The 27246-nt window shown below is 40.9% G+C and overlaps 1 protein-coding gene across 7 annotated transcripts in view; it reads left to right on the plus strand.

Annotated features, from left to right (window-relative positions):
* The window catches only part of LOC102831419 (transducin-like enhancer protein 4-like), a 184601-nt gene that overhangs the window by 54150 nt on the left and 103205 nt on the right, over positions 1-27246 (plus strand). For 5 of the 7 annotated variants that reach the window (XM_006834935.1, XM_006834940.1, XM_006834934.1 and 2 more), the window contains exon 6: positions 16494-16568. The exons of the other annotated variants lie outside the window; for them this stretch is intronic. In XM_006834935.1, coding sequence (XP_006834998.1) covers positions 16494-16568 — 75 coding nt within the window. The remainder of the gene's footprint in view (positions 1-16493; positions 16569-27246) is intronic. 7 annotated transcript variants of the gene reach the window in all.

Raw genomic sequence — 27246 nt, forward strand, 5'->3', positions numbered from 1 at the left:
CACCAGCCGCTCCTTGGAAACCCTATACAGGGTTGCTGTGGGTCAGAAGTGACTTGACGGCCCTTAACAACATAGGAAAGGCAGGCAATGTGATAATGAGGTACAGCTGGCCCAGAACCAAGTCCTAGTTCAGCTGTAGTTGGCTTCCTTTATGCTGTTGGACAAAATATTTCACCTTTTTTGATGTCAGTTTCCTCATTCATGTAGTATAGTGGGATGATTTCACTGCAGGCTTGTGATCGGAAGCTTCGTGATATAAAGGACCTGGCTAAATGTTTGATTGTTTTAACGGAAATCACGGTAGAAGCTTGTTTCTCTCCCACCTAAGGGTTCTCTTGGAAGCAGCTTTGACTAATTTGTGACTCTATTATGTTTGAACACAAGTTCCTTTTATTTTAATTGATGTTTGTACTTCCTAACACCATTGTGTCCTGCCCCGTCCACCAGGAATGATAATAAGAAGAGAGGGGCCTTATATACTTTTCCTGTTAAAGGGTATAATGTGGAAACCCCCACAGTTTTAGGGAATCTTTAATGGCCAGCATTTAGTTACCTGCACACAGTAGCTGCCAGAGAGACTTGGAAATGTTAAGGTTAGCTGACTGGTCCTTGTGCTCACCTAAAACTATTAGAGGAGATGGAATGGTGGGACACAATTAGTAATTTCTGCCCAACATAGTACATTGTTGTTGTTGTTAAGTACTGTGGAGTCGGTTCCGACTCATAGCGACCCTGTACAGGGTTTCCAAGGCTGTAAATTTTTACGGGAGCAGAAAGCCTCGTCTTTCTCCCGCCGAACAGCTGGTAGTTTCAAACTGTTGACCCTAAGGTTAGCAGCCCGATTTGTAACCACTACGCTACCAGAGCTCCTTCTGCCTCTGATTACAGGGTTATAATTTATATTTTATCATAGAATATGATAAAATACATGGTTTTTAGCACTGAGTCTTTTCCATACAATTCAAACCTTGGAGAAAAGCATCACCCACCAGGTGTAATCATTCATATCATTTCACAGGGGATGCAAAGGAATCCATCAGAATAGGTATGTGACTTCTAGATCTAGATTTACAGTTTGTGTATACCTGTATTTTAAAAAGTACAAAGATTCTTGAGGACAATTGTAAATTGAAGGGGAGGGAGGTATAGCTGATCACACATTGACCTGTGCTGTCTAATAAGCATTGGGCTGGTAACTGCAAGGTTGGTAGTTAAAAATCACCAGCTGCTTTTTGGAAAACCTTATACAGGGCCACTATGAGTCAGAACCAACTCAGCGGCACTTAACAACAATTATTTTGTAGTAGACTTGCAGTAAAATGCTCCTTGAAGCTAGAAAAGTCGTTAAGGGGAAATCTCTCTTCATGAATGGAGCATTTTGCAGCTTAAGTCCTTAAATCCATCTTTCTTTCCTTGCATATCATAGCTATGCTCTGCTGTAAGTATATACTGTCAGTGAACTGGAGAAAATGGACACAAGAATTTTGACTGTCCTCTTTTCCTAAAATCATGGAAGTTGTATTGTATTATAGGACTATTGAAAAATTATCTTAGGCATCAAACTTGATCCATTTTAAGAATTTGGACCTTGGATCCATTCCACACCACAGTCAGGAGTAGCCTGAAATGTATATATGTTATTGAAAGAGGGATAAAAGTAATGGTGGCTTATGACCATTGGCATTCCAATTGAAGCCATGGTCATCATTGCCTTTGGAGAAATGGCATTCTTCACTTGTTCCTATTCATTACCAAAGAGAATGGATACTGCCCCCCCCCCCCCCTTTAGTAATTCCATAGCCAGGTTATTTATGTCACTTGAGTTACTGACCTGAGCTCCTGTTGGAAGCTGAAGTGTGGCTGTTTAGAGGCTGGTGGACAGTGTCTCAGGAGCTAGTCCTCAGAGTGACCCCAGAGTTCACTGGGCTTGCAATTGAGCAGATTGGGGTTTTCTCCCTTGCATCAGTTACTTTAAGTAAATATTTACTTAATACATAAAATAGAAAGTTCACATCATCCTTTTTACCACGTTAGAAATTTAAGAGAATAAAAGAGAAAGTTTGTTGTTTTATTGTTAAATGCCATTGAGTCGTTTCCCTATATAGGATTTCTGAGGAGCAGCTGGTGAGTTTGAACTGCTGACCCTGTGCTTAACAGTCGAGTGCTGTGTAATAGTGCCACACCAGGACTCCAAAGAGAAAGTTGTTAAGAGCCTTCTAGTCATTTCTGACTCATAGTGGCCCTGTGTAGGGTTTCCAAGGAGTAGCTCGTGAGTTTCAACCACCGATCTTGCTGTTCAAAAGTTAAGGCATGAATATTTCAGACCTTGTACTTTTCTTTCACCCTTATATTTAGCTAGAGAGAAAGGGAACATTCCACTAGAATGCTTCCTAAAGCAAATTTTAACTTAAAGCTTGGTTTTAATTGCCCTGTGTTGTTGTTACTAAGTGCCTTTGACACATAGCAACCCTGTATAGGGTTTCTAAGGAGGGGCTGGCGAGCTTGAACCGCTGACCTTGTGGTTCAAGCCAACCTTGTGGTTCAAACCGACCTTGCAGTACAGCACATTAGCCCACAGTACCACATCAGGACTTCAATTGCCCTTTTGTCTTTCTGAAAACTTAGAACTTTAGAATTCTGTAAGTTTATTGAGTATTCCGTGTTGCATTGTTGTTGTTATGTGCCATGGAGTCAGTTCCAACTGCTGTACAGGGTTTCTTGTACAGGGTTTACAAGGTTGTAAATCTTTACGGGAGCAGAAAGCCTCATCTTTCTTGCAGGGAACAGCTGGTAGTTTCGAACTGCTGACCCTCAGGTTAGCAGCCTGATTCGTAACCACTGTGCTACCAGAGCTCCTTCCACATGACATTAAATAGTACAAAAGAATACCCAGTTAGATACTAGTGGTAATATGTTTAACTTACATTATAATTCCAATTGACTAGCATAGCTAGTCCTATCTAATGATACATGAATTTTGGTTTTGAATTTGCCATAAATTTGACTTGATGGCAAAGAGAGTCATTCTACTACATGATGAGATAATGAGTATGTCTTCAAATGCTATTTATTTGGGCACCTGGGTTATTGTGACATGCTGCGTTACTCTGAGCCACATTTCGCATGTGTAGACTAATGTTGAAAGGGAAGTTGGAGAATGTGATCAGTCACTTTTCCAATTGTGCCTTAGGGAGGAAATGAACAAAATGTAGTGGTTACGTGCACTGGTGGTAGTGTTCTTGCCTCATAATGGCACCGGGTTAACTCATCTCTCTGCTTGTTAACTTTGTAAGGAATCAATGGCTTATGCTAACATGGTTTGCTGTAGGAGACCTTGGCTGAAACCACCAGAGATTCCCTGATATGCATGCATTGCTTACCCCTACCACCATTTTCCCGTAGAGCTCATTAATGTTAACAGCCTACACATGGCAGGTCGGCTTCCTAGCCCAGGGCAGTCAGTGTAGATGACACTTTATGACAAAGCCACGTGTCTGAAGACTATGGTAAAAGGAGTGGTGCATATGGAGGAGTAGGGTGCTAAAGGATTTGGTTCCATTTTCTGATGTTCACATTAGTGTTAGGCATGGGCAATGGGCAACTGTTCGTTGAAAATATATATTCAGAGCTAACTGCTCCACGGCTAACTACTTGGCTTGTTCTACATGACCGTGCATTTTGGTGGCAGTTGGATGTTTTGTGAGGTCCTGATGTTGGCATGGGGGTCTGATTGTCCTCAGGAAGTGAACTATGACTGTGAAGAAGTAAAATATTTTTCCTCGTAGGTTTAAATATGGGGCCTCCTTCCAAAGGCAACAATGCCAACTTTTATCTCCATGTGTCTCAAAAAATTAATGGTGTTTGAGAAAGCGACCCATTTCATTGATTTTCAATTAGGGAGTGATTAGATTATTATTACTGGAACTAAGCTTTAAAATATATTGATTAATGTCTCCGTGTGGCTATTTAAATTACATAAAATTTGAGTTTCAATTTCTAAGTCACACTAACTCTTTTTCAAGTGTTCACGGTGTTCACCTTCATCCATCGAGGCTAATAGCTGTGTATTTGCACAGACATAGAAAACATTTCCTATCCTGCAGAAAGTTCTGTTGTACAGCTCTGGGATTGTAAAGCTTATTGGAAATAGCAGCAAAGAATTTTATTCCCATGTAAGCGAGAATGAAGGATCACTAATGGGGGATCCAAGGAGCCAGAAACTTAGCCACATTTCCCAAAGTGTGTTCCTAAGAGCTTTAATCGTATGTTCCGCAACGAAGATTATTTTCGAAGAACTATATATGTTGTCTAAGGAGCTCTGGTAGTGCTGTGGGGTAGGCATTAGGCTGCTAATCTGGGGGGGTGGTGGTTCAAACCCACCACTCATTCCATGGATGAAAGGCGAGACTTCTGCTCCTATAATGATTTACAGTCTTAGAAACCCTATAGAGGGAAAGGAGCTCTGGTAGCGTAGTGGTTACGAATTGGGCTGCGAACCTTAAGGTCAGCGGTTCGAAACTACTAGCCGCTCCGCGGGAGAAAGATGAGGCTTTCTACTCCCGTAAAGATTTACACCCTCGGAAACCCTGTACAGGGTCGCTATGGGTCGGAACTGACTCGACGGCACTTAACAACAACAACAACAACAATGAGTTGGTAGGTATTAACTACGTGACAGTGGGTTTGTGTATATTCGCATCTCTTGAGATTTGAAGCTCTGAAACGTCCTGCCATTTAACGTGTGTGTATGGAGTCCTGGTGTGACGCTATAGGATAAACACTGGACTGCTATCTGCAAGGTCAGCAGTGCAAACCTACCAGCCATTCCTCGGAAACCCTATGAGTCGGAACCAACTCCACGGAACATCACCACCACCACCACCAATAAGTGCCACTGAGTCGATTTGAACTCATAGCGACCCTGTATAGGGTTTCCGAGGCTATAAATCTTTACGGGAGCAGAAAGCCTCATCTTTTTCCTGCAGAACCGCTGGTAGTTTTGATCTGCTGTCCTTGGAGGTTAGAAGCCTGACTCGTAACCACTATGCTACCAGAGCTCCTTATGTTTTAAGTAATTATGTTATTTTTAGTGGTGGTTATGTGCTGTGGAGTCGCCTCTGCCTCAGAGGGACCTTGTATAGGGTTTCCGAAGCTGTAAATCTTTATGGGAGCAGAAAGCCTCATCTTTCCTCTACGGAGTGGCTAGTGAATTCAAACTTGACCTTGTGGTTAGCAGCTCAACTCATAACCCATTACACTGTTAGAGTGCCTTCATCCAGTTTCTGGAGGGAAAAATATTTCTATTTAGGAAATGCTGACCTAGATGACTGAAGTAAAGTTGTCTTGTTATGGCCCTGTAGAATAAACACTGGACTGCAAGGTTGGTTTGAACCACTGCTCCTCACCAGATGCTATAGAGTGGCTATGAGTCAAAAACTACTGGACAGGGGTTAACAACAAAAAGTGTATCAGTATACTTGATGTTGTTGTTAAGTGCTGTGGAGTCAGTACCAACTCATAGCGACCCTTTGTAGGATTTCTGAGGAGTAACTGGTGAGTTTGAACACTTACCATGCAGTTCGAAAGCTACCTTGGGCTCCAGTGCTTATCCTCCAGTGCCATGTCAGGTACTCCAGTATACTGATAGAGTTGCTTTTAAAAATAAAAAATAAAAAGACCAGTGAGATGTTCGTGGACTTACTGGAAAGTGTGGGGTGACACTTTCATTGGATCTGATCATCTTAGCTTTACCTAAGAGTAATATGTTCTGTTCACATTGAGCATGACCACAACAGTAGCCAAGGAGTATGAATGTATTCTGTAGTTACACAAAGGATCATTGAACGACTTGAGGATGTTTACTCTGGAAAAGAGATAATTGAAAATACCCATTATGCCGTTTTCAGGTACTTGAAATGTCAGTCTGTGGAGGACAATTTAGAGGCAAAACTGGGTTTTATGGGAAGATAAATTAGGACACCCACCATCCCCAAATAGCAAAAGCTGTGAGGTAGTGAAGTCCCTTTCATAAGAGGTGATCAAGCAGAACAAATGACTGTTACTTAAGGATGTGACAGAGGAGAATGGAGAATTCATCTGGATAGAGTTACGATCTTTGGCCTATGGTTGGTACTGCACACACCCTACCCCACCCCCATCTTTAAATACTAGGTTTGTTGTTGTTCAGTGCCGTCAAGTTGGTTCTGACTCATAGTGGCCCTGTATAAGGTTTTTGAGGTGTGACGGGTGAGCTTGAACTGACAACCTTGTGGTTCAAACCGACCTTGCAGTCCATCGCATAAATGTGCAGTGTCACGCCAGGACTCCACCTGCTAGGTAGCGTTTAGAAATTCATTACTTTAACCTCATTACTCAGACAACTGTTAGACATCTGTGGTGGTGTTGTTGTTAGGTACTGTTGAGTCGGTTCTGACTCTTAACAACCCTGTGTAGGGTTTCTGAGGAGCAGCTGGTGAGTTTGACATCTTTAGTGGTTGGTGGTTATGTGCCGTGGAGTCGGTTCCAACTCATAGCGACCCTATACAGGGTTTCCGAGGCTGTACATCTTTACGGGAGCAGAAAACTTCTTCTTTCTCCTGTGGAACAGCTGGTAGTTTCAAACTGCTGACCTTGAGCCTCGCAGCCTGATTCGTAACCACTATACTACCAGAGCTCCTTTGACATCTTTGTTGTTGCTGTTAAGTGCTGTCGATTCCAACCTATAGTGACCCTGTATAGGGTTTCCAAGGAGCAGCTGGTGAGCTTGAACCGCCGACCTTGCAGTTCAAACGGCTTTGCAGTCTGATGCATTAACCCACAATGCCACATCTGGAAAGACAAAGTTTTACTTGTTGGTTGGTTGGTTGTTATAATGTCTGGGCCATTACTGATACATTGGTGTCGTGCTCGATAAAGGCCATTTTCTGTATTGAGTTTCTATGAGTGAATGGCTTTTTAGGTACAGGTGGCCCAATAATGGTTCCTATTAGCAAAATGGTTTTGGTCCAAGTTCAAACTTGAAACTTCTTTCACTCTAGAAAATTGCATTAACCCTTTACACTGTTTTCACCTATGATCTGGTTTCCCCTTCCCCAGTACCTTACTGTTCTCACATCCATTTTACAAAAATGGAGTAAAGTGAGTGTTCAACTGCTAAAATAAAAGTTAAAACAAATAACTTCACATTTCCTGCCAGGATGGGAATACAGCTTCTTTGCATGCTAAACATAGCCCTTTACTGTTTGGCCTCTTCACCTTGGAGATCTCATTTTCCACTAATGTGTGCTTCTGTAGAGTAAGCCCGTGCCATATTCCCCCATCTTCATATGCTTGCTTTTGTGTTGTGTGGAGTGAATACCTCTTCCTCTTTAAAGCTTTCTGCATGTGTCTTACTGTGCTTAAGAAGACCCTGTAAATCCGTAGCTCTCCTCTCTGTCTTCCATCACCTCTCCTTCTCCAGTCCTACAGGCCAGGTCTTCTTTTTCTGTTTCTATGGAGGCAAGCGCCCCTCCCCTTTGAGGACCTACTCAAGCTGTTTCCTGTACCTGGCATTCCTTTCTTCTTGCTCTTCACCCACAGAGCAACTCTTCATGTGTTGGATGTCAAATCTGCTTCCTTATGGAATCTTTCCCGAGCTCCAACTTAGATTCAATTTCTCTGATAAATGGTCACAGAGCATCCTGTAATTTTCTTCATGGAAAAGTATCCTCCAGTTTAATCAGACAGTCTCTTGAGTAATTATTCAACCTACTGACTTGTCTTCCTTGATAAAGTATAAGCTCTAGGGAGCCCATGATCATCTTTGTTCATTACTCTTAACTTCAGTGTTTAGCAGAGTGCCTGGAACACAGTAGGTACTTAATATGTTATTGGAATGAATGCCTTGTAAATGAGGCCCATCCTGATGCCCTATGGAGTTCTTATATGGTGCTGTAGATAATCACTGGACTGCTAACCTCAAGACCGGCAGTTCAAACCCACCAAGCAGCTCCTGGGAATCCCTGTACCGGGTCACTAGGATTCAGAACTGACTCCACAGCAGCTAACAACAACATCCTGCTGCCCCAGGAAGTGCTGGCTATCCCTTCTACGACCTGCCCTTGCATATTAAGTCTTATTCCTGTATTATAAGATGTGTTCTATGTCTGTCACTTGCAGACATAGAAAAAGTGCATGCGCTCATAGAATCTGGATATGTTGCCACCTGGAAGGCTGAAGATTTGCACCCACCTAGAGATGTCTTAGAAGAAAAGCGTGGAGATCCACATCTGAAAAATCAGCTGTTCAAGACCCTATGTTGCACTCTGAAACATATTGAGTAGGAGTTAACTTGATGGCAATTGGTTACTAGTTTTCACTGTGAGTTTGTGAAGAGTGGAACAGGTCATGTCTTGTTCGTTTTAACTTCTCCAAGGGTCAGGAATATCACTTAATATGATACTAATTAGGTTGGTTGTTGTTAGCTGTTCAGACTCATTGCTGCAGTCCTGTGCACAATAGAACAAAAATGACATTTGTTATATTGAGCCCATTGTTGCTGCCACTGTGTCAGTCCATTTTGTTGTGGGCTGGGGGGTCTTTGTCTTTTTCATGGATCCTCATTTTTTCCAAGCGTGATGTCCTTCTTCAGGGTCTGGTCTCTCCTGATAACATATAAGAAGTATAAGAGATGAAGTCTGGCCATTCTAGCTTCTAAGGAGCATTCTGGTTGTACTTCTCCCCAGACAGATTTGTTTGTTCTTCTGAAGTCCATTTTTCTTTCAGTATTCTCCAACACCGTAATGAAAATGCTTCTGATTCTTCTCTGCTCTTACTTATTCATTGTCCTACTGTCACATGCATATGAGACAAGTGAAAATACTGTGGCTTGGGTCGGGTGCACCTTAGTTCTCATAGTAGCAGCTTTGCTTTTTCACACACAGAGAGGAGGTCTTTTGTAGCAGATTTGCTTAATGCCATAAGTCGTTTGATTTCTTGACTGTTGCTTTCATGAGTGTTGATTTTGGATCCAAGCAAAATGAAGTCTTGGACAACTTCAGTCTTTTCATTTATCGTGTGAGGATTTTTGTGTGTTTTTTTTACGTTGAAGGTGCAATCCATGCTGAAGACTATACAGTCTTTCATCAGTAAATATGAGTTTTCATCATAGGAGTCTTAGTTCATTTTACATCTCTGCCCCTACTAGCTTAGTCAATGGTGGTGTGGTGGTGGTGTGCCGTGGAGTCGGTTCCGACTCACAGCAACCCTGCATAGGGTTTTCGAGGCTGTAAATCTTTATGGGAGCAGAAAGTCTCATCTTTCTCCTGCAAAACAGCTGGTAGTTTTGAGCTGCTGACCTTGAGGTTAGCAGCCCAACTCAAAACCACTACACTATCAGAGCTCCTTACCTTAGTCAATTGTTGTTGTTGTTAGGTGCCATCAAGTCAGTACCGACCCATCGGGACCTAATGCACAGCAGACTAAACAATGCCTGATCCTGGGCCAACCTCACTACTGTTGCCACGCTTGAGTCCATCAATGCTGCCACTTGGCCAATCTATCTTGTTGGGGGTCACCTCTTTTTCTCTGACCCACCACCTTACCAAACATGACATCCTTCTCCAGTGACTGGTTCCTCCTGACAACATGTCCAAGGTGTGAGAGATGAAGCCTGGCCATCTTGGCCTCCAAGGAGCATTCTGGCTGTACTTCTTCCAAAATGGATCTATTGGTTCTTTTGGCAGCCCATGGCACTTTGAGTATTCTCCTCTAACACCATAACTCAAAAGCATCAATTCTTCTACGGTCTTCCTTATTCACTGTCCAGCTTTCACATGCATATGAGGTTATTGAAAATACCATGGCTTGGGTCAGGCACACCTTAGTCCTCAAGCTGACTTCTTTGCATTTTCAACACTTTAAAAAGGTCTTGTGCAGCACATTTGCCTAATGGCAATACGTTTGATTTCTTGACTGCTGCTTCCATGAGTGTTAATAGTTGATCCAAGAAGAATGAAGTCCTCGACAACTTCAGTCCTTTCTCCGTTGATAAAAATGTTGTTTATTGGTCCAATGGTGAGGATTTTGTTTTCTTTACATTGAGATGTAATCCATACCCAAAGGCTGTGCTCTTTGATCTTCATCAGTAAATGTTTTAAGTCCTCTTCACTTTCAGTAAGCAAGGTTGTATCATCTGCATATCGCAGGTTGTTAATGAGTCTTCCTCCAATCCTGATGCCACATTTTTCTTCATATAACCCAGCTTCTCGGATGATTTGCCCAGCATACAGGTTGAATAAGTATGGTGAAAGAATACAACCTTGTTGTATACCTTTCTTAATTTTAAGCCATTCATTGTTCCTATGTTCTATTTGAACAATTGCCTCTTGGTCCAGGTACAGATTCCTCATGAGCACAAATAAGTGTTCTGGAATGCTCATACTTCACAACGTTGTCCATAGCTTGTCATGATCCACACAATCTAAAGCCTTTGCGTACTCAATAAAGCACAGGTAAACATCTTTCTGATATTCTCTGCTTTCAACCAAGACCCATCGGATATCAGCAATGATATCCCTCGTCTGTGACCACTTGTCTGTCAGTTTGTTGTACTGTGGTGACTTGTGAGTTGCTGTGATTCTGAAAGCTATGCCACCGGTATTTTAAATACCAGAAGGGTCACCCATGGTGGACAGGTTTCAGATGAGCTTCCAGATGAAGACGGACTTGGATGAAAGCGTGATGAACTACTTCCAAATATTTAGTCACTGTAAACCTTATGAATAACAGAGAAACCTTAGTCAATAGGACATTATTAAAGAAAACAATCTTAATTTGTATTATGTATTATTATTTGTTTTTGTAGTAGAAGTGCCACACTGTTGTTACACCATAAATGTAATTCTCAGGTTTTGTCATCAGAATCCCTTCTGTGAAGAATTAAACACATAGAGTACACAGGAGTCCTTGTGTTGCTGTGAATTATGCTCACTGAAAGTTGGTGGTTCAAACCCATTAGCTTGAACTGCGAGAGAAAAATGAGTCTGTCTGCTCGGTTAAAAACTTACAGTCTCAACACTGTATAGGGTTGCTATGAGTCAGAATCGTCTCGATGACCCTGGGTTTTGGATACACAGTCTGAGGAGCCTTGGTGGCACAGTGAGTTAAGTGGTTTGCTTCTAACTGCAAGGTTGGTGATTCAAACCCACCAGCTGCTCCGTGGGAGAAAGATGAAGCTATTTGTTCCCATAAAGATGTTAGTCTTGAAAACCATCTGGAACCATTCTATAAGGGCACACTGAGTCAGAATTAACTCGGCGGTGGTACATTTAGTTTTATCTACATAGGCTAGTAGTTTGATAAGGTGTGTTTCTCAACATACTTTGTCCGGCTTGTCATTAAGACTGCATTAATTTAATATTTGTCTCTTGTATAAAAGCATTTTTAATACTCTTTCAGGACATAAATAATTAAACATTTTATGATAAATCTAAGTAGGATGGTGATTGAATGTGCAGGCTTTAATTTTTCAACCTTGCTTAAATTCCTTACATTATGGTATTGTAAAGAATAAGTAATTGGTCATTGTTATTTAATTTTTTTGTCTTGTTAACACCCCCCACCCCTCCACCCCCCCTTATCCTCACCTTGCTACTTTTATCCTTCGTAGCATTTCTGTAGTGGTGCTGGTAGAAGAAAGTGCAAGAGGGCTCACATCTGAGTGAGTCACTTGAGCAGTAACAACAGTGATAGGTGTATTCTCTTCTGCAGATTACACTGTCTCTACAGTTGCTGTCACCACTTGAGTGGTGGCAGAGGGGATAAGCAGGAAGTGGGAGAGATGTAGGGTAGAGTGGGAGGAGAGGAACAGATGGGGAAGGTGAAGAAAGGGGAGTAGATGCAGACATATGGGGAAAGGCACCATGGTTTTTAGAAGGTGTGAAAAGCTCCCTGGATGTTCTGAGTCAGACACCTTATTTGTTAAAATCTGGGGAAAAGTACCACCTCTGCTTCAGCTTACAGGGACACTCTGGGCTTCTTCCTCTAGTGTTTGCAAGCTCTTGTGATCTCTTGCCCTTCTTCCTGTTTGGGTTTTGTCTTTCACACCTGACCCGGTGTGTACTTACTTGTCTGTGGTGTAATGGTACTGTGTGACTGAGTGAGCACTACCTGTGTGTTTCTGGTACTTTCAGAGCACTATGGGAAGGTTTTCCCTACCTTAGGGGGCTTATGTTCAGGAAGTCCTAAAACAGCAAATGATTCATGGCTGTAAACAGAAATAGGAAAGTAAAATTCTGAACTACAGGTCAAGTTCAGATATTGTATTAGCTCATGGCTGTTGCCATCAAAGAAAAGGAAAGGCTCTGAATCATAGCTTCCGTTGTTATTTTAACTTTTTTGCAAGTTTCTTTGGAGCATCTGATGTCACAGGTGTGGCAAGCTGGTGTTTCTCAATAAATGTGCTTGATTTCCTCCCTCCCCTCCCACCCCCAATTTCTGACACTGCCTCCATAGCCTTTGTATATTCATTTAATTTTTTTTAAACTTTTTGTCAGTTGAATGATAGTTTACATGTTAGAACATCGGTGTTGCATTCAACCAATCGTATTTTGTTTCATCACAATGAGTACAATCTCCTCCATGCGTCACCGGTTAACAGTATTTGCCTCTGTTCCCTATTTTTTTTTTTTTTTTGGATGTACACAAAACACACAGAAATATATAATTTTCAGACAACCAAAGGGCACATTTTGCAAACCAGCTTCCTGCCCACCTTTCTCTTTCTATGGCTCTAGAGTCTTCAACTGCTCTACCTCTCCATGCCATCACCTCTGCCTCCATCTCTGGCGTCGCTGCTTCTCTGGTTAAGATCCCAAGTTCCACTCATGCTTTTCCCTCTTGATCGTCTTAGTGTCCTCTGTTCCTGGAAAGTAAGGTTAACTACTCTCTACTTTTTGTTACACAACTTCTACCTTTACAGCTGTGATGATCGCAATTAGTCATGATAACAATTGCTCACTATTGGATCAAAAGAATTCTATTCCTTTGACTGGATCTATCTAGACAGGATGAAAACTATTCAGTGGGGATTGGGGATTCTGTCCTCCCCCACTTGCTCTGAAATTAAACTCCCTCTTGAAAACTTGTAAGCTAGCCACTTTGGACCTTTATAGCCCTCCCATTTTTGGTAGCCAATGTCTTATAACTTCCTGCCCCTAAAGGAGCTCTGGTAGCGTAGTGGTTACGAATTGGGCTGCAAACCTCAAGGTCAGCAGTTTGAAACTATGAGCTATTCCACGGGAGAAAGATGAGGCTTTCTGCTCCCATAAAGATTTACAGCCTTGGAAACCCTGTACAGGGTCACTATGAGTTGGAACCGACTCCACAGCACAGAACAACAACAACAACAATCAAGTAAGGAGCTCTGGTAGCGTAGGTGTTACGAATCGGGCTGCTAACCTCAAGGTCGGCAGTTTGAAACTACCAGCTTTTCCACGGGAGAAAGATGAGACTTTCTGCTCCTGTAAAGATTTGCAGCCCTGGAAACCCTGTGCAGGGAGGGTGATTATGAGTTGGAACCAACTCCTTGGTACTGAACAACAACATCAGGAGTCCGGGTGTGGCGCTGTGGGGCTAATGTGTCAGACTGCAGAGTCGTTTGAACTGCAACATCAGTGGTTCAAGCTCACCAGCTGCTCCTTGGAAACCCTATATAGGGTCACTATGGGTTGGAATCGACTTGACGGCACTTAACAACATCAGCCCTGTGTGATGAGGGGCGATAGGCTTGATCCTTGATGTGAAGACAAATTCTCAATTTGTGCTTTGAGCAACTGTATCCATAAGTGAAGGTCAAATTCATCAAATTGTAGCAATTTACACTTGCTTCTGGTATCACACTTCTTTATCTTCTGCAGTCAAGTTCTGATCATCAAGCCATCCATGCTAGGTTAAATGGATACAATCCGCAGTTGATTTTAATGCCGAGTCAGAAAGATACCCCTACTCCTTAAGTTACTGCAGGCCATCTAGCGGTGAAAGTCCAGTTTTTGAAGCTAGAGTTGAGTGATCTTCATGGTAGAAAGACCATAACTAAACGTAATTTTTGTGTCTCTGTCTTTAAATGTTTAATATGGCATAGGTAGTATGTCAATAAGGAGCTCTAGTAGCATAGTGGTTATGAGTCAGGCTGCCAACCGCAAGGTCGGCAGTTTGAAACTACCAGCAGTTCCACGGAAGAAAGATGAGGCGTTCTGCTCCTGTAAAGACTTATAGCCTTGGAAACCCTATGCAGGGTCACTATGAGTCGGAACTGACTCCATGGTACTTAACAACAACAACATGTGAGTGATATGTAGATATTATAGTAAGATGGAAACATGGCATAGAATAAGAGTTTAAAACATTGTGTTGACTGAATGAGTAAGTGAACAGAATGATGAGTGTGTACATGTGTAGTGCACATATAGTCCCTGAGCTTTATATTACCTCATGGAAGGTTTGAGAGAAACCATTGTTGAATGTTGAGAAAATTAAAAGGTTCGTAATCTTCTCACTTTGAGTATTAACTCTGCCTCATAATCTTATGTCTTGTCTTTGCTCTGTTTTCTAAGTATTGCTATTTTTCAGATTGTCTTCATTCTGAACACTCATGTGCTTGGCACGCTGTTATGTTGTTGTTGTTGTTAAGTGCCATCGAGTCGGTTCCGACCCATAGCGACCCTGTACAGGGTTTCCGAGGGTGTAAATCCTTACGGGGAGTAGAAAGCCTCATCTTTCTCCCGCGGAGCGGCTGGTAGTTTCGAACCGCTGACCTTAAGGTTCGCAGCCCGATTCGTAACCACTACGCTACCAGAGAACACTCATGTGCTTGGCACGCTGTTATGTTAGTGCCTCCTAATTCAGGGGGAAACTTCTATTTCTGGTCATTGTATTGTCTGTGCCTCTCTAGACCTCACAGTGAGTTCACAAGTAATTAGGATTTTTTTTTTTCTTTTTTCAGAGAAAGAGGAAGATGAATGACTTTACTTTGGGCAAATACTTTATTAAAGAGTAAGAAAGTGTCTGGAGACATCTAAAAGAGTTGAGGCTTACATCCTAGTTTTTCAGAAAGGAAAAATAAGTTGTAGACTTTAGTCTTTCTATTACATTTTAAAGAAATACGTGAAGGTCCTTCAACTTTACTGCTAGTGAGGGTTGCACTTTTTCTCTGTGTGTGTCTTTGATATTTTAAATATGCAGCCAGCCATTCATGACAGGAAATAAAAACATGAACACTTTCAGCATTTCTAGAAGACACATAAACCTTGAATCCTATGTGTCCTTCCAGTGTCTACGCTAACAAATGGCAGGAGAAATTTTAAAAACAAGTACTTCTAGGAAATATTTTCAAACAGATTTTATACAGGTGACAAAGAGAAAAGAGTGCAAAGAAAGGAAGGGTTGTGTTTCTTTGCTTGTTAGTGTTAGTGGAAGGCGTTTATTTGTGCACTACTGACTGTTGTTGTTGTTGTTGTTAAGTGCCTTCGAGTCGGTTCCGACCCATAGCGACCCTGTACAGGGTTTCCAAGGGTGTAAATTCTTACGGGGAGTAGAAAGCCTCATCTTTCTCCCGCGGAGCAGCTGGTAGTTTCCAACCGCTGACCTTAAGGTTTGCAGCCCGATTCGTAACCACTACGCTACCAAAGCTCCTGACTGTAAGGAGAGATATTTTAAGCCCCTTCTCCCAGATGTAGGGATGTGCATCTGTATAGGGGGCACAGAGGCGATACCTGCAGTTGGAAGCCCAGTTCCTTCTCAGCTTTATAGACCCACATGTCCCTAGACATGTAGTCATCCTCCGCCTAGGCTACTGTTGGGAAGTGTTGTTAAACGCCATTGAGTCAGTTCTGACTCACAGCGACCCTGTATAGGGTTTCCAAGGAGTGACTGGTGAGCTTGAACCACCGACCTTGTGGTTCAAATTGACCTTACAGTCCCGCGCATTAACCCTCAGCGCCACACCAGGACTCCTATTTGGAAGTATGGTGGTGTGGTGCTGGTGGTAGTGGTGATGTGCCGTGGAGTTGGTTCTGACTCATAGTGACCCTGTACAGGGTTTCTGAGGCTGTAAATGTTGTGGGAGCAGAAAGCCTCATCTTTCTCCTGCGGAATAGCTGGTAGTTTCGAACTGCTGACCTTAAGTTTCGCAGCCCGATTCATAACCACTGTGCTACCAGAGCTCCTTATGTTGTTGTTGTTAAGTGCCATTGAGTCTGTTCCGACCCATAGTGACCTCTAGAGGGTTTCCAAGGAGGGACTGGTGAGCTTGAACCACCAACCTTACAGTTTAATTAAACTGACTGTGCAGTCTAGCGCTTTAACCCACAGTGCCACACCAAGACTCCAGAGCTCCTTGTAGAGACCCCTGAATCCTGTTTTGCATGAAATTGAAGCTAGAGGACATGTTAGGAAAAGTTGTTCTTGACTGACTAGAAGACAAATAATTGTATTCTGTTTCTGATCTTCATTTATAGCACCAGCAACAGGTGGTGCAGGCTGTGGAACGGGCCAAGCAGGTGACCATGGCAGAGCTGAACGCCATCATTGGGGTACGTGGCCTTTCCATTTTAGCTCTGATCTTAGTGTTTGTCGTCAGCTCTCTCTTGCTTTTCTCTTTTTAAATTTTGCTCCATCAAACTTTGATGGCTATTTCAGAAACTTTGGATCACTTGTTCTCACTGATTTAAGTTGATGTATTTCAGAAAACTCCCCTCTGGGGAGAATGTGTATCTTTTTCTTTGTAATATTTCCTTTCTTTGCAGTTAGCTTCTTTGCTAGCTTATGCCAGTAAGTAGATATAGATGGCCCTGTTGTTATAATGTACCAGGCTGCTTTTATTTCCCCTCAAATGATAATACACAGAGTATCTTAAGTTCATTTTTAGAGAAATTAAATGTATTTTAGCATCTCCCCTGCTACTCTTCCTCACTACGGTGAATGGTTCTTGTGGGCTCAAGTGTGTTGATAGTAGAAATAATAGATGAACTGCATTCTTTTGAAAGTAACATGACAAAATCCCGAAGACAAAATCCTTCCTGACAATAGTAACCTTGATGTTGCGTAGAGATCCTGTTGGAGTATGCATCCATGGGTTTAGGCAGTTGTTCCTGTTCCACTTACATTTTGTTCTTCCAGATTAAAGTACCAAGTGTAAAAGTAAGGTGTTAAAACTTAAATAATAAAGTGAGAAATCTTAGCTGCAAAGAGCACAATATTCACATCTCCAGTTCATGCAGTTGGGTACAAACGGTCCCATAGGTTAATCTAACAAATGCACTTGCCACAGTAGTCTCCACATTCTGCCCCCTCCCAAATACTTTCTTTTGTGTATGTTATACACAAAAGTCTTTTCTCTCCCCCCAACCCTCAGTGTATCAAACACACTTTGAAATGCTAATTATTCCATTCACTTTCATTAAAATTCAAATTGTTGAGTGAAGATGTGGATAAGGGTAGTCTGATAATCAATCTGAAGTGAAGATATTGCTTCAATTATGCCTGTCTTTTTTTAACAAGGGAATCAGGACTCTGGGATCTCTGCCTAAGGTGGCTTGCCTAAGAAAGATTGTGGTTGTGGCTTTTTTTTTTAATGGTCTGTTCTGAGCTCTCTTTTGTGCCTGTCCCTCTCACCACAAGTCAACATCTGTAGTAAATAAGTCCCACTGCCATAGTGACCCTGTATAGGGTTTCTGAGGCTGTACATCTTTCCAAGACTTTAAAATTTTTTAAACGGGAGTAGAAAGCCTCGTCTTTCTCCCATAGAGTGACTAATAGGTTTGAACCGTCAACCTTGAAGTTTGCAGTCCAGTGCTTTTCCTACAGTGCTGTTGTTGTTGTGGGTCTTCGAGTCAATTCTGCCTCATAGTAACCATATATAGAGTTTCTGGGAGTCCTGGCATGGTAATGTAGGATTAGTACTGAACTGAAAAGTCTGTGCTTCAAACTTACCAGCCACACTCCATGGAAACTCTGTACGGGGCCACTATGAGTCAGAAACGACTCAAAGGCACTTGAACCACCAACCTTGCGTTAGCTGTCCAGTGCTTATCCTACAGCGTCACATCAGGACTCACCATGCCACCAAGGTAGCAGATCGTTGTTGTTGTTAAGTGCCTTCGAGTCGGTTCTGACTCATAGCGACTCTGTATGGGGTTTCCAAGTAGCGGCTGGTGAATTTGAACTTTTCTGGCCTTGTAGTTTAAACCAACCTTGTGGTCCAGTGCTTATCCTACAGAACCACACTGGGACTCCAGAGTAGTAACTTAGGAGATATAAATGGAAAACGATAACCTTTATTTTCTGAGATGTAGACATATATCCCTTTGGAAAGAAGCGGTGGAATCAGGACAAGTCATGAAGAAATCACAAGCAACGTTTGTTACATTTTCTCCCTTTCACTGGGGATGACAGATGAATACAGGTCACAGTTAGTTTGCATTTCCTAGAACTCCTGAAAACAGCAGTATAATAAAATTAAAAATAAATAAATAAATAAAAATTTAGGAAACCTTCAAGTTTAGCTATGTATGTTGTTATGTGCAGTGGAGTCTATTCCGACTCATAGCGACCCTGTACTGGGTTTCCGAGGCTGTAAATCTTTACGGGAGCAGAAAGCCTCATCTTTCTCCCGCAGAACCACTGGTAGTTTGGAATTGCTGACCTTGCAGTTGGCAGCCTGACACGTAACCACTACGCTACCAGAGCTCCTTATGTATGTATGTATAGGTATCAGTTTTGTTTGGTGTGTGTCCGTACGTTTGTTGTATTCATGCTGGAATGATATAGGAGGTGTATGTGGTTTTGTTACCACATTGCCCAGAAGACAGAAGGTATAGACCATATAGTGCGCCCCCATGACAGTGTCTGCTGTTTGTGGGGGAGCTTACTGGGACATCTTTGTTTCTTTGAACACAGATAGTTGATTGGAGAATAGAGTACTGTTTTGTTTCTTTTCTAAGTCTTATTAAATGTTACTTTTTGTACAGTAGAGAGATTAATCTAAATCAAAAACACACTGTTTGGTGTTGGATGTCCCTTCTGTCATATCAAGTATGTTTTTAATACTGTCTGATGTATCTTTCTTTTTTATATACTTTGTTCTGATAGCAATGACAAAGTATCTATTCTCACGAAATCGATGATTTATTAGACTGTAGCTGACTTGCTAACAGACATACTCTGTACGTATTGATTTAATTGTTAAAATAAAGCTAATTTAATTTTTTCCTGGTGTGCTGAACTGCTGCCAGGTTCAGATCCACTAGTTGCTCCTTGGAAAACCCTATACAAGGTCCCTATGAGTTGGAACTGACTTGATGGTACTTAACAACAACTTATTTGAAGAACCAACTCATTGGAGCTGCAGGATATTCGAGCAGCAAGCCTGTAGTTGGTGGATCCAATATAGGACTGGGGGGATTCCAGATTCATTGTATGTGAGTAGACAACAGATCTTATCACATAATTTTAACTGTTTCTGAAAAGTAGATTTGCAGGAACAGAAAAATAAACCCACCAGTTTCAGGGAACCACAAACCCAAGGGAGAAGGAATGAGCCCAATTACAAAATCATTTGATGAATTTTCTCTTTGTCTTTTTCAGTCCTTGGTGGTTGTTCTTAAGCGCTGTTGAGTCAGTACCCACTCATAGTGACCTTGTATAAAGTTTCCAAGGAGTGGCTGGTGAGCTTGAACCACCGACCTTGTGGTTCAAACCGACCTTGCAGTCCAGCGCATTAACCCACAGTGCCACACCAGGACTCCAACCTTGTAGAATTTTAAATGCGTCTGCTGTCCTGTGTGCCTTGGACCTGGCTGTGTTGTGACTTGTACCAAAAATGATGAGGGGTCCTTTTTAGATTTTTGTTACTAGACTTAAAATGTATGTAGTCGGCAGTGATTTTTTTTGTTAAGGGAATGAAAATGTTTCTCCAGAGAGGGAAAGGCCCACTTCAGCCCCTGTAGACCTTCATTTATGTACCACTAGTTAGGTATCTGTTTTATATGTATGCACACCATCCAGACAAACACAAATGTTCCCAGATTTAATGAAATCTGATGAAGCACCTTTTTAACTCTGCAATATTATTCTACCTTCATTGGTAAATGAGCCAAGCCAGTGATCCATGCAGTTTAAATGCAAAATGCTGAAGTGAGCCCGGAACCTGGAGAGGCAGCTTGTTCTCTTGACAATAAGCTAGTTGGGTTTAATGGAATGAAACACAGTTATAATGATTTCTTTCACAGGTCATGTTCAGTTTAAAACTGTTGATAGATTGAAATAAGTTGAATATCATTTATCTTTTATTTATAAGGAACAACCACAACAAAAAAAATCAGGAAAATTTCTGTTGTTTCCTATGGTTACTCTTTTGTGTTTTGTTTTGAATTGGTTGATACTTCACATATGCTGGAAGCTGTCCGTGAGTTCCCTCAGTCTGGCTGTGGAAATGTTAATGTTGTATCCAGTTTGATCTTGTCATGTGTCCTACTAGCCACTGTGTTTTTAAATTAGAATCTCTGCAAGATCACACTGTTGGAACAACACACAAATTGTAGTTTTAAATCAGTAATATGATCTAATTAGAAATGATGTTTTCATTTCCTGTATTATTAAAATTGAGTCATCTGACTATCTTAAAATGCTTTTTAAATCCATTACACTATATAATCAGCACATGCTGTGTGAATGTGGTTATGCTTAATAAAGGAGGCTAGCATGGACCCTCATAAGAATTTTACCAGAGAAACTTACCATAAAAGAAAAAGTTATGTTTTATTAACATTGAAAAAAGCAAATGTTTGGCTAGTAAAAACAGAAAATGTAATTTTTTTTTTTTTTTTTGGTAGGGGGAGATGGGCAAGGAGGGAGATTGATTTTCCTTGCTCTCTTGTTAGCCTCTAACTCTTGGATTAAAAAATTGTAAAAAATGATAGAAATGTACGTGTATTCTAAAAAGCACCCTCCCCTGAAAACCCCCTCAGAACAGGTATGCCAGGATGCTCTAGGAAAAATGCCATTTAGTACAAGAAATGCTGAACCTCAGTTTTTAGCAGTGACATTTTAATGATAGGAAGTCTGCAAAATTATTTGCCATCAATTGTGAAGGCAATAACAAGCTTTGGTGGTTTTTCACACTCTCTGTGTTAAGTGCTTTCAGAATGACAGAGTAAACTGTGTTAGAGAACTCCAAGGAAGTAAAACTGATTAAAATGTTCATGCTTGAATGGTGTTGATGGAATAGTTCATTTGGACTTTCTCTACCTCCTGCAGCTCAAGCTGAAATATTAAAATTCAGTGGATTTAAATCTCTTCTCCTCTAGCTCAGGAAAAAAACATTACATTTTAATAGGTTTTAAACCCATAATTCATTGGTTTGGAGCAGCACTATTAAATCTATTTAAATATTACTTGTATTACTAAGGAAATGATTTAAATGACTTTGCCTTTACCATCATATGTGTTTGAGTTAGTTTAAGAAAAGAAAGACAATACCTTTGGGGTTTTGGTATTTCCCCCTTCCCCACTCTCGTAGCGTTTTGTTTTATTGTCCTTGTATGATTGGGCCTTACGTTATAAAATGTATAGATTCCAGATAGACGTGCTGGCAATAGAAGTCGTCCCCAGTGTAACAGTTTTAAAGCAAATATCCCGCTGTACCTTCACAGATTTCAAGGCTGCCATTTTAATTTTCAGAAGCATTTGCATGTGCCATCAGGGCCATATCTCTTATGTTCTTTTTTTTTTTTAACACTTTTGCCCTGAGGGCAAGCAAGAGAAAGGTAGAAACATGGGTTTAGGTCATTGCTGTTGTTAAGCGTCATCCAGTCCGATCTGATGTGTAACAACGCTGTGTAGGGTTTTGGAGAAGTGGCAGGTGAGTTTGAACCACCAACCTTGCAGTTCACACTGAACTTTCGGTCTAGTGCTGATCCTATAGCACCACACCAGGGCTATATATGGTGTGTGTGTGTGTGTGTGTGTGCCTCCCTCCCTTGCACACTAGTGTATGTTGTAGACACCTGAGAACACAGGCCCAGAGCATAAAACATGAAACAATAAGACTCTTCCCTTTTTTGTTGTTTTTAAACAAACAAGAATCTGTTCAACATTCTACGGCCTATTTTAAATTTGCTTTGTTTGTAAAGGACTTTCCAATAGGTATTGTTAAATTTTGCAATAGTTCTGCTGTCATCTTCTTTACTCTGTTTCCCTTTTGTTGTTGTTCAGTACCATTGATTTGGTTCCGACTCATAGTGACCCTGTATAGAGTTTCTGAGGAGTGGCTGGTAAACTTGAATCACTGACCTTGCAGTTCAAACCGATTTTTTAGTCCAGCGCATTAACTCACAGCACCACACCAGGACTCTGTTTTCCTTTTGTGGGAACCAGCATCACCACAGTGTTCTGGAAGTAGTTTTGTCCTCCCGGGGCCCATCTGACACCCCATTCATGCTTCCCCTCTAGCCTTTGTGGAGACAACTGTTCCCCTTGGATTGACAGCACCACCCTTTAACTATACTGGGAAGCTCTTTCTACTTAGGACTTCTTATGGGGCCTTGTGGGAATCCACCCTTCAACTCTTGCCTACACACCCTAGAAAGAGGGAGGAAGTTATTACCTCTTGGGGTATTCTTGGACCCATGGGGAAGGAAGGCCAGTCTCCTATCTGTTGGGTACTTAGACGCTTTCTGTACTATTCCCAAAGGAGCTGGTAGCATAGTGGTTACAAATTGGGCTGCTAACCTCAAGATCAGCAGTTCGAAACTACCAGCTGTTCCGCAGGAGAAAGATGAGAGAGGCGTTCTGCTACCATAAAGACTTAGAGCCTTTCGCTGTGAGTCAGAACCGACTCCACGGCACACCACCACACACCACACTATTCCAACAAAGGTTGAGCTAAGGGATGGTGATCAATTTGAGAATTCATCCTTGTGTTGACTTTCCTTCCTTCCCTGGTGCACTTGTCTGTAGACCCCACTTCTATTCCAGAATCAGGTCCCATAATTAACTGCCTAGGCAAGCCCTGCCCTAGGCTCTGCTTTTCTGCAGGTACTAGAACACTAAGGATTTGACTTCATAGGCTTCAAGCTTCCAGGCGCCTTCACTGTGCAGATTGACAGTTGTACTCACATATGACAGTCATAGTTTGTTTTCTGTGCTTAAACACTTTTTTTTTTTTTTTAAAAAACAACTCAGATTTTATATAATAAAGATTACATTTTAAGTAAATTTAAAAGTGAGTCTCACCCTTTCTTGCTCTGCTTCGCTCAATTTACTGTTGGTATTTTTCTTAACTATGTGTAATAGGAGATCAACTAAAAAATGAGCTATAAAATAATTTGTATTATCAGAGGCTGTTATTCTAAGTTTTGTTTTACAAACTGCTTGGAGCTTAAGGGCTTTATAGAAATACATTGTCATTGTATAAATATACACAGCTTGCTGGGATGAGGGTTGGGGGAAAGAAATTGTCTTTAAGGTGTGCTCTGGTTTTCTGAAATTGTAAGGCTTTGTTCACCTGCATTCAAAAAGCCTAAGAAAGCTGTTTAATGCATATAAGTTAAAGCGGTTTTACATGGTAAGGCTGTGCATACCTCTTTATCTTGCTTGGGCTTCACTTGTGTTTTTGTTTTTTTCTTTCTTTTTAAAATCTGGTTCATTTGCTGTGGAACGGGGGGAGGGGGCTATCTTACTGAGTGATGTGGTCATAAGCATATCTTTCTGTTAAAATTTGAGGCTCTAAGCAGCAGTAATTTCCTTTCTCAGGCTCAGACATTAAAAGTAACTTTTTCAGGTCTGCCTCCACTTAATGGCTCCTCCACAAAACACTAGGCAAACAGCTGGATTTTTTTATTTCTGGGACTTCATTTCTATTAAAAAGTGCCTCTGGAAGAAAGTTCTAGAAGCGGGCCAATCAAAAATTTGTTTTTCTTAACGTGCTAACCTGTTGTCAAGTGCTGTTGAGTTGGTTCTGACTCATAGTGACCCTGTATAGGGTGTTCCAAGGAGCAGCTAATGGGTTTGAACCGCTAACCTTGTGGTTAGCAGTCCAGTGCTTACCCTACAGCACCACACCAGGGTCTGTGAAATGTTTGTTTTCTTTTTCTGTTTGGGGAGGAGCTCTGCCCTCCCCTCCCTTCTGCTTTCAGTGTTAAAAAAAAAGTTGTAGAATGTGTTTGGGTGGGTGCAGCTGACTTAGCTTAAGCCTTGTGGGCATTGGGCTTCCACTCTAGGGAAAGTGAAGTTTCCTCTGTCTATAAATCTGCATTTCATTTAGCACCAGAGTGGTGCTCTCTGGGAGCCTGAGCCTGCCAGGTTAGCTGGGTGAAATTGCTAACACAGAAAATTAGGTTTCGTTCAAGGCAGCTTGCATGCTTGCAGATTGTTATCCCTTTTGAGTTTTTTATTGAATTTTTTAATGCCCTTTTTCTAATTCTTGTAATGCCTCCTCCTAATAGTGTTCCTACAAGTAGCTTCTACAATTTCCAGTGACTCATAGGCCCTTCTCCTGGTGGGGCCAGCCTACATGTTTGACTTTCTAGGCTGAAGGGGGAGGGAGGAAGGCACACAGTCTTCTGTGACAAAGGTTAGAACCTTTTAGTGCATGTTTAAAGAATTATTTAATGATTACATTTTCCCCATTCATTCATTCAACAGATACCTGATTATCGTCTTCAAATCTTAAAAGGGAATGTTTTAATTTTGAATGATTTTTTTCTTTTTGATGTTTTTTAAAACCTCCTGACATGATCCTGAAATTACATTTAAATCATTTTATTAAGGCTTTGGTAGTTGTAAGCTTCCTGGTTATATATTGTACTACACATAATAAGCTTTTAATTAACATTCATTTTGATTTCAATGAGAGTAGTTTCTAAGGGTGGTGGTGTTAAGTGTCTTTGAGTTGGTTCGAATTCAGACCCATAGCCACTCTATAGGGTTTCTGAAGAGCAGCTGGTAAGTTTGAACCACGGACCTTGCAATTCAAACCGACCTTGTGGTTGAGTGCTTATGAAAAAAGATAATTAAATTAGACTTCATACGTTTGCAAATTGGTATATATATGTATTATGTTAGCACGACGGTGAATCCAAAAGTATAATTACTAAGAGTTGCAGTTCATACATGCACAGGTTTACTCCAAGTAAAACATGTTTGAACATGTCTCTGATCACTGGATGGCTACAGACCCATTCTCTCAGTAATCCATTTGTCTTAGCCTCATTAGGGGACCTTCAAAAAACAACAACAACAAAAAAACCCAAGATACTATTTGTTCCATGGGAAAAAAATATTCTGAGGCAGGGTTAATAACCAATTTTTAACAGAACTCAAGTGTCTTTCTTTGTAAATTACTGAAGCTTTGCAACAAATTTATGACAGGAGTTTTATTTAAAATGGATGCAAGCATTTTAAGGAAGATTGGAAAGATGAGCGAAGTGAGGAAGACTATCATCAACCATGCGGAATGAAAAGCTATGACTGACGTCCAGAAACAGGTGGAGAAAAACTATATAAATTACCATTGACCTGAGAGCTCCTGAAGTTCGGATCTCACATGATTTAGAGAGCAAGATCCAATCAAAACAGTAACTTCTGATATGGAATCTGTTCAGCTAGCTCAAGGCAGAGAAGGCAGCTCAACGAGTTCTGATGACTGTGTTTTGGGATCCAAAGGAGTTCCCCGTAGGACATAGGATAAGCTTGGGTGTTTGCTTTGAATAAATTGTAAGGAAAGTGAAAACCGAATTGGCGAAAGTTTAAGGAAAAAACAAAAGCCAGGAAAGTTGTACAGAAGAATTTTTTTTTCCCCCATCAAGGCCATGTACCTGCTCATTCTTGAAAGGTAACAAGGGCTGTCTTGGGAAAATTTCATTGGGAAATCCTTTCCACCCTACAGCTCTGTGATCTTGTCCCTTCATACTTTGTTTTGTTCCCCAAACTCAAAGAACATACCAGAGGAACATATTTGATCTCTGAGGATGCCAAAATTGCTGTTTTAATGAGGTATAAATTGAAGAACTCAGATTTCTTTTAGGAAGGATTAGAAAGCTAGAAAAACTGCCTTCAGAAATCTGTAAATCTAGATGGGAAGGACAAGTCAAGAAACAATAGCTCCTATTTTGATATTTTTGCTTAATAAAGATTTCTATGATTTTTTTGTAGCAATACTTGTCAACTTAACCATAGTTCACTTTGGAAATTACAAACTAAAAATGTATACTTATTATTGATATTACCAAGTATAATTTATAGAACTATTGTTTAAATTAAATAAAATTTGTTTTTTTGTGTGTGTGCAGTTCTAGATGTATAGTTGTGTATAGACGACTACATGTAAAAGAGGTGGAAGGTTCTTTCACCCCTACATAATTCCCAGTTGTCTTTTGTAGCCATTTCCTTACTAGCCCATTCCCTAGCAACTACTTTTTTTTTCTTCCAAAGTGAACTATTTTGAGAATGTCTTATAAATGATTAGATTTGTACAGAATATAGTGTTTTGAGTTTTGAATCTTTAACTTAGCTTATGTATTTGAGATTTGTCTGTGGGGTTCCATGTAGTAAGAGTTACAGTTGTGGATGTTGCTAGGTAGCATTGAGTCCATTTTGACTCATTACAACCCGTGTGACAAAGTAGTAGAAGTGATCCTCTTAGGGTTTATTGTTGCTGTTGGTAAGTGCCATCTAGTTGGTTCCAAGTCATAGGAACCCCTGTATCAAGAAGTGTCTGATGAGCTTGAACCACCAACTTTGCGGTTCAAACCGACTTTGCTGTCCAGCATATTAAGCTCTCACAGCACCATACCAAGACTTTATGAGAAATATAAGCCAGGTCTTTCATGGAGCCACTAGGTACATTTGAACCAATAGCCTTTCAGTTAGCAATCAAGTGCTTAACTGTTGTGCCAAGTACGTCTTTTTATTGGTGGTTGATAGCTATTAAAATGCAATATTAGAATGTCTAATCACCTCTTGAAAGGCATTTATGTTGTTAGCAGTTTTTGGTAATTTTGAATAAAGTCCCTATGTTCACGTACAGGTTTTTATAAGGGATTACTTAGAAATGAGACTGCTATGTTAAATGATAAGTATATATTAAACTTTCTAAGTAATTGCTAAATTGTTTTCCAAAATAACTCTCACTTATACATATGTGAGAGAGAACCATTGCTTCATTCTTGACAGCATTTGAATCATAGGATTTTTTGTTTTGTTTTTAGCCAT

The sequence above is a fragment of the Chrysochloris asiatica genome, unplaced genomic scaffold, assembly GCF_000296735.1.
Source record: "Chrysochloris asiatica unplaced genomic scaffold, ChrAsi1.0 scaffold00014, whole genome shotgun sequence".
NCBI classification, from domain to species: Eukaryota; Metazoa; Chordata; class Mammalia; order Afrosoricida; family Chrysochloridae; genus Chrysochloris; species Chrysochloris asiatica.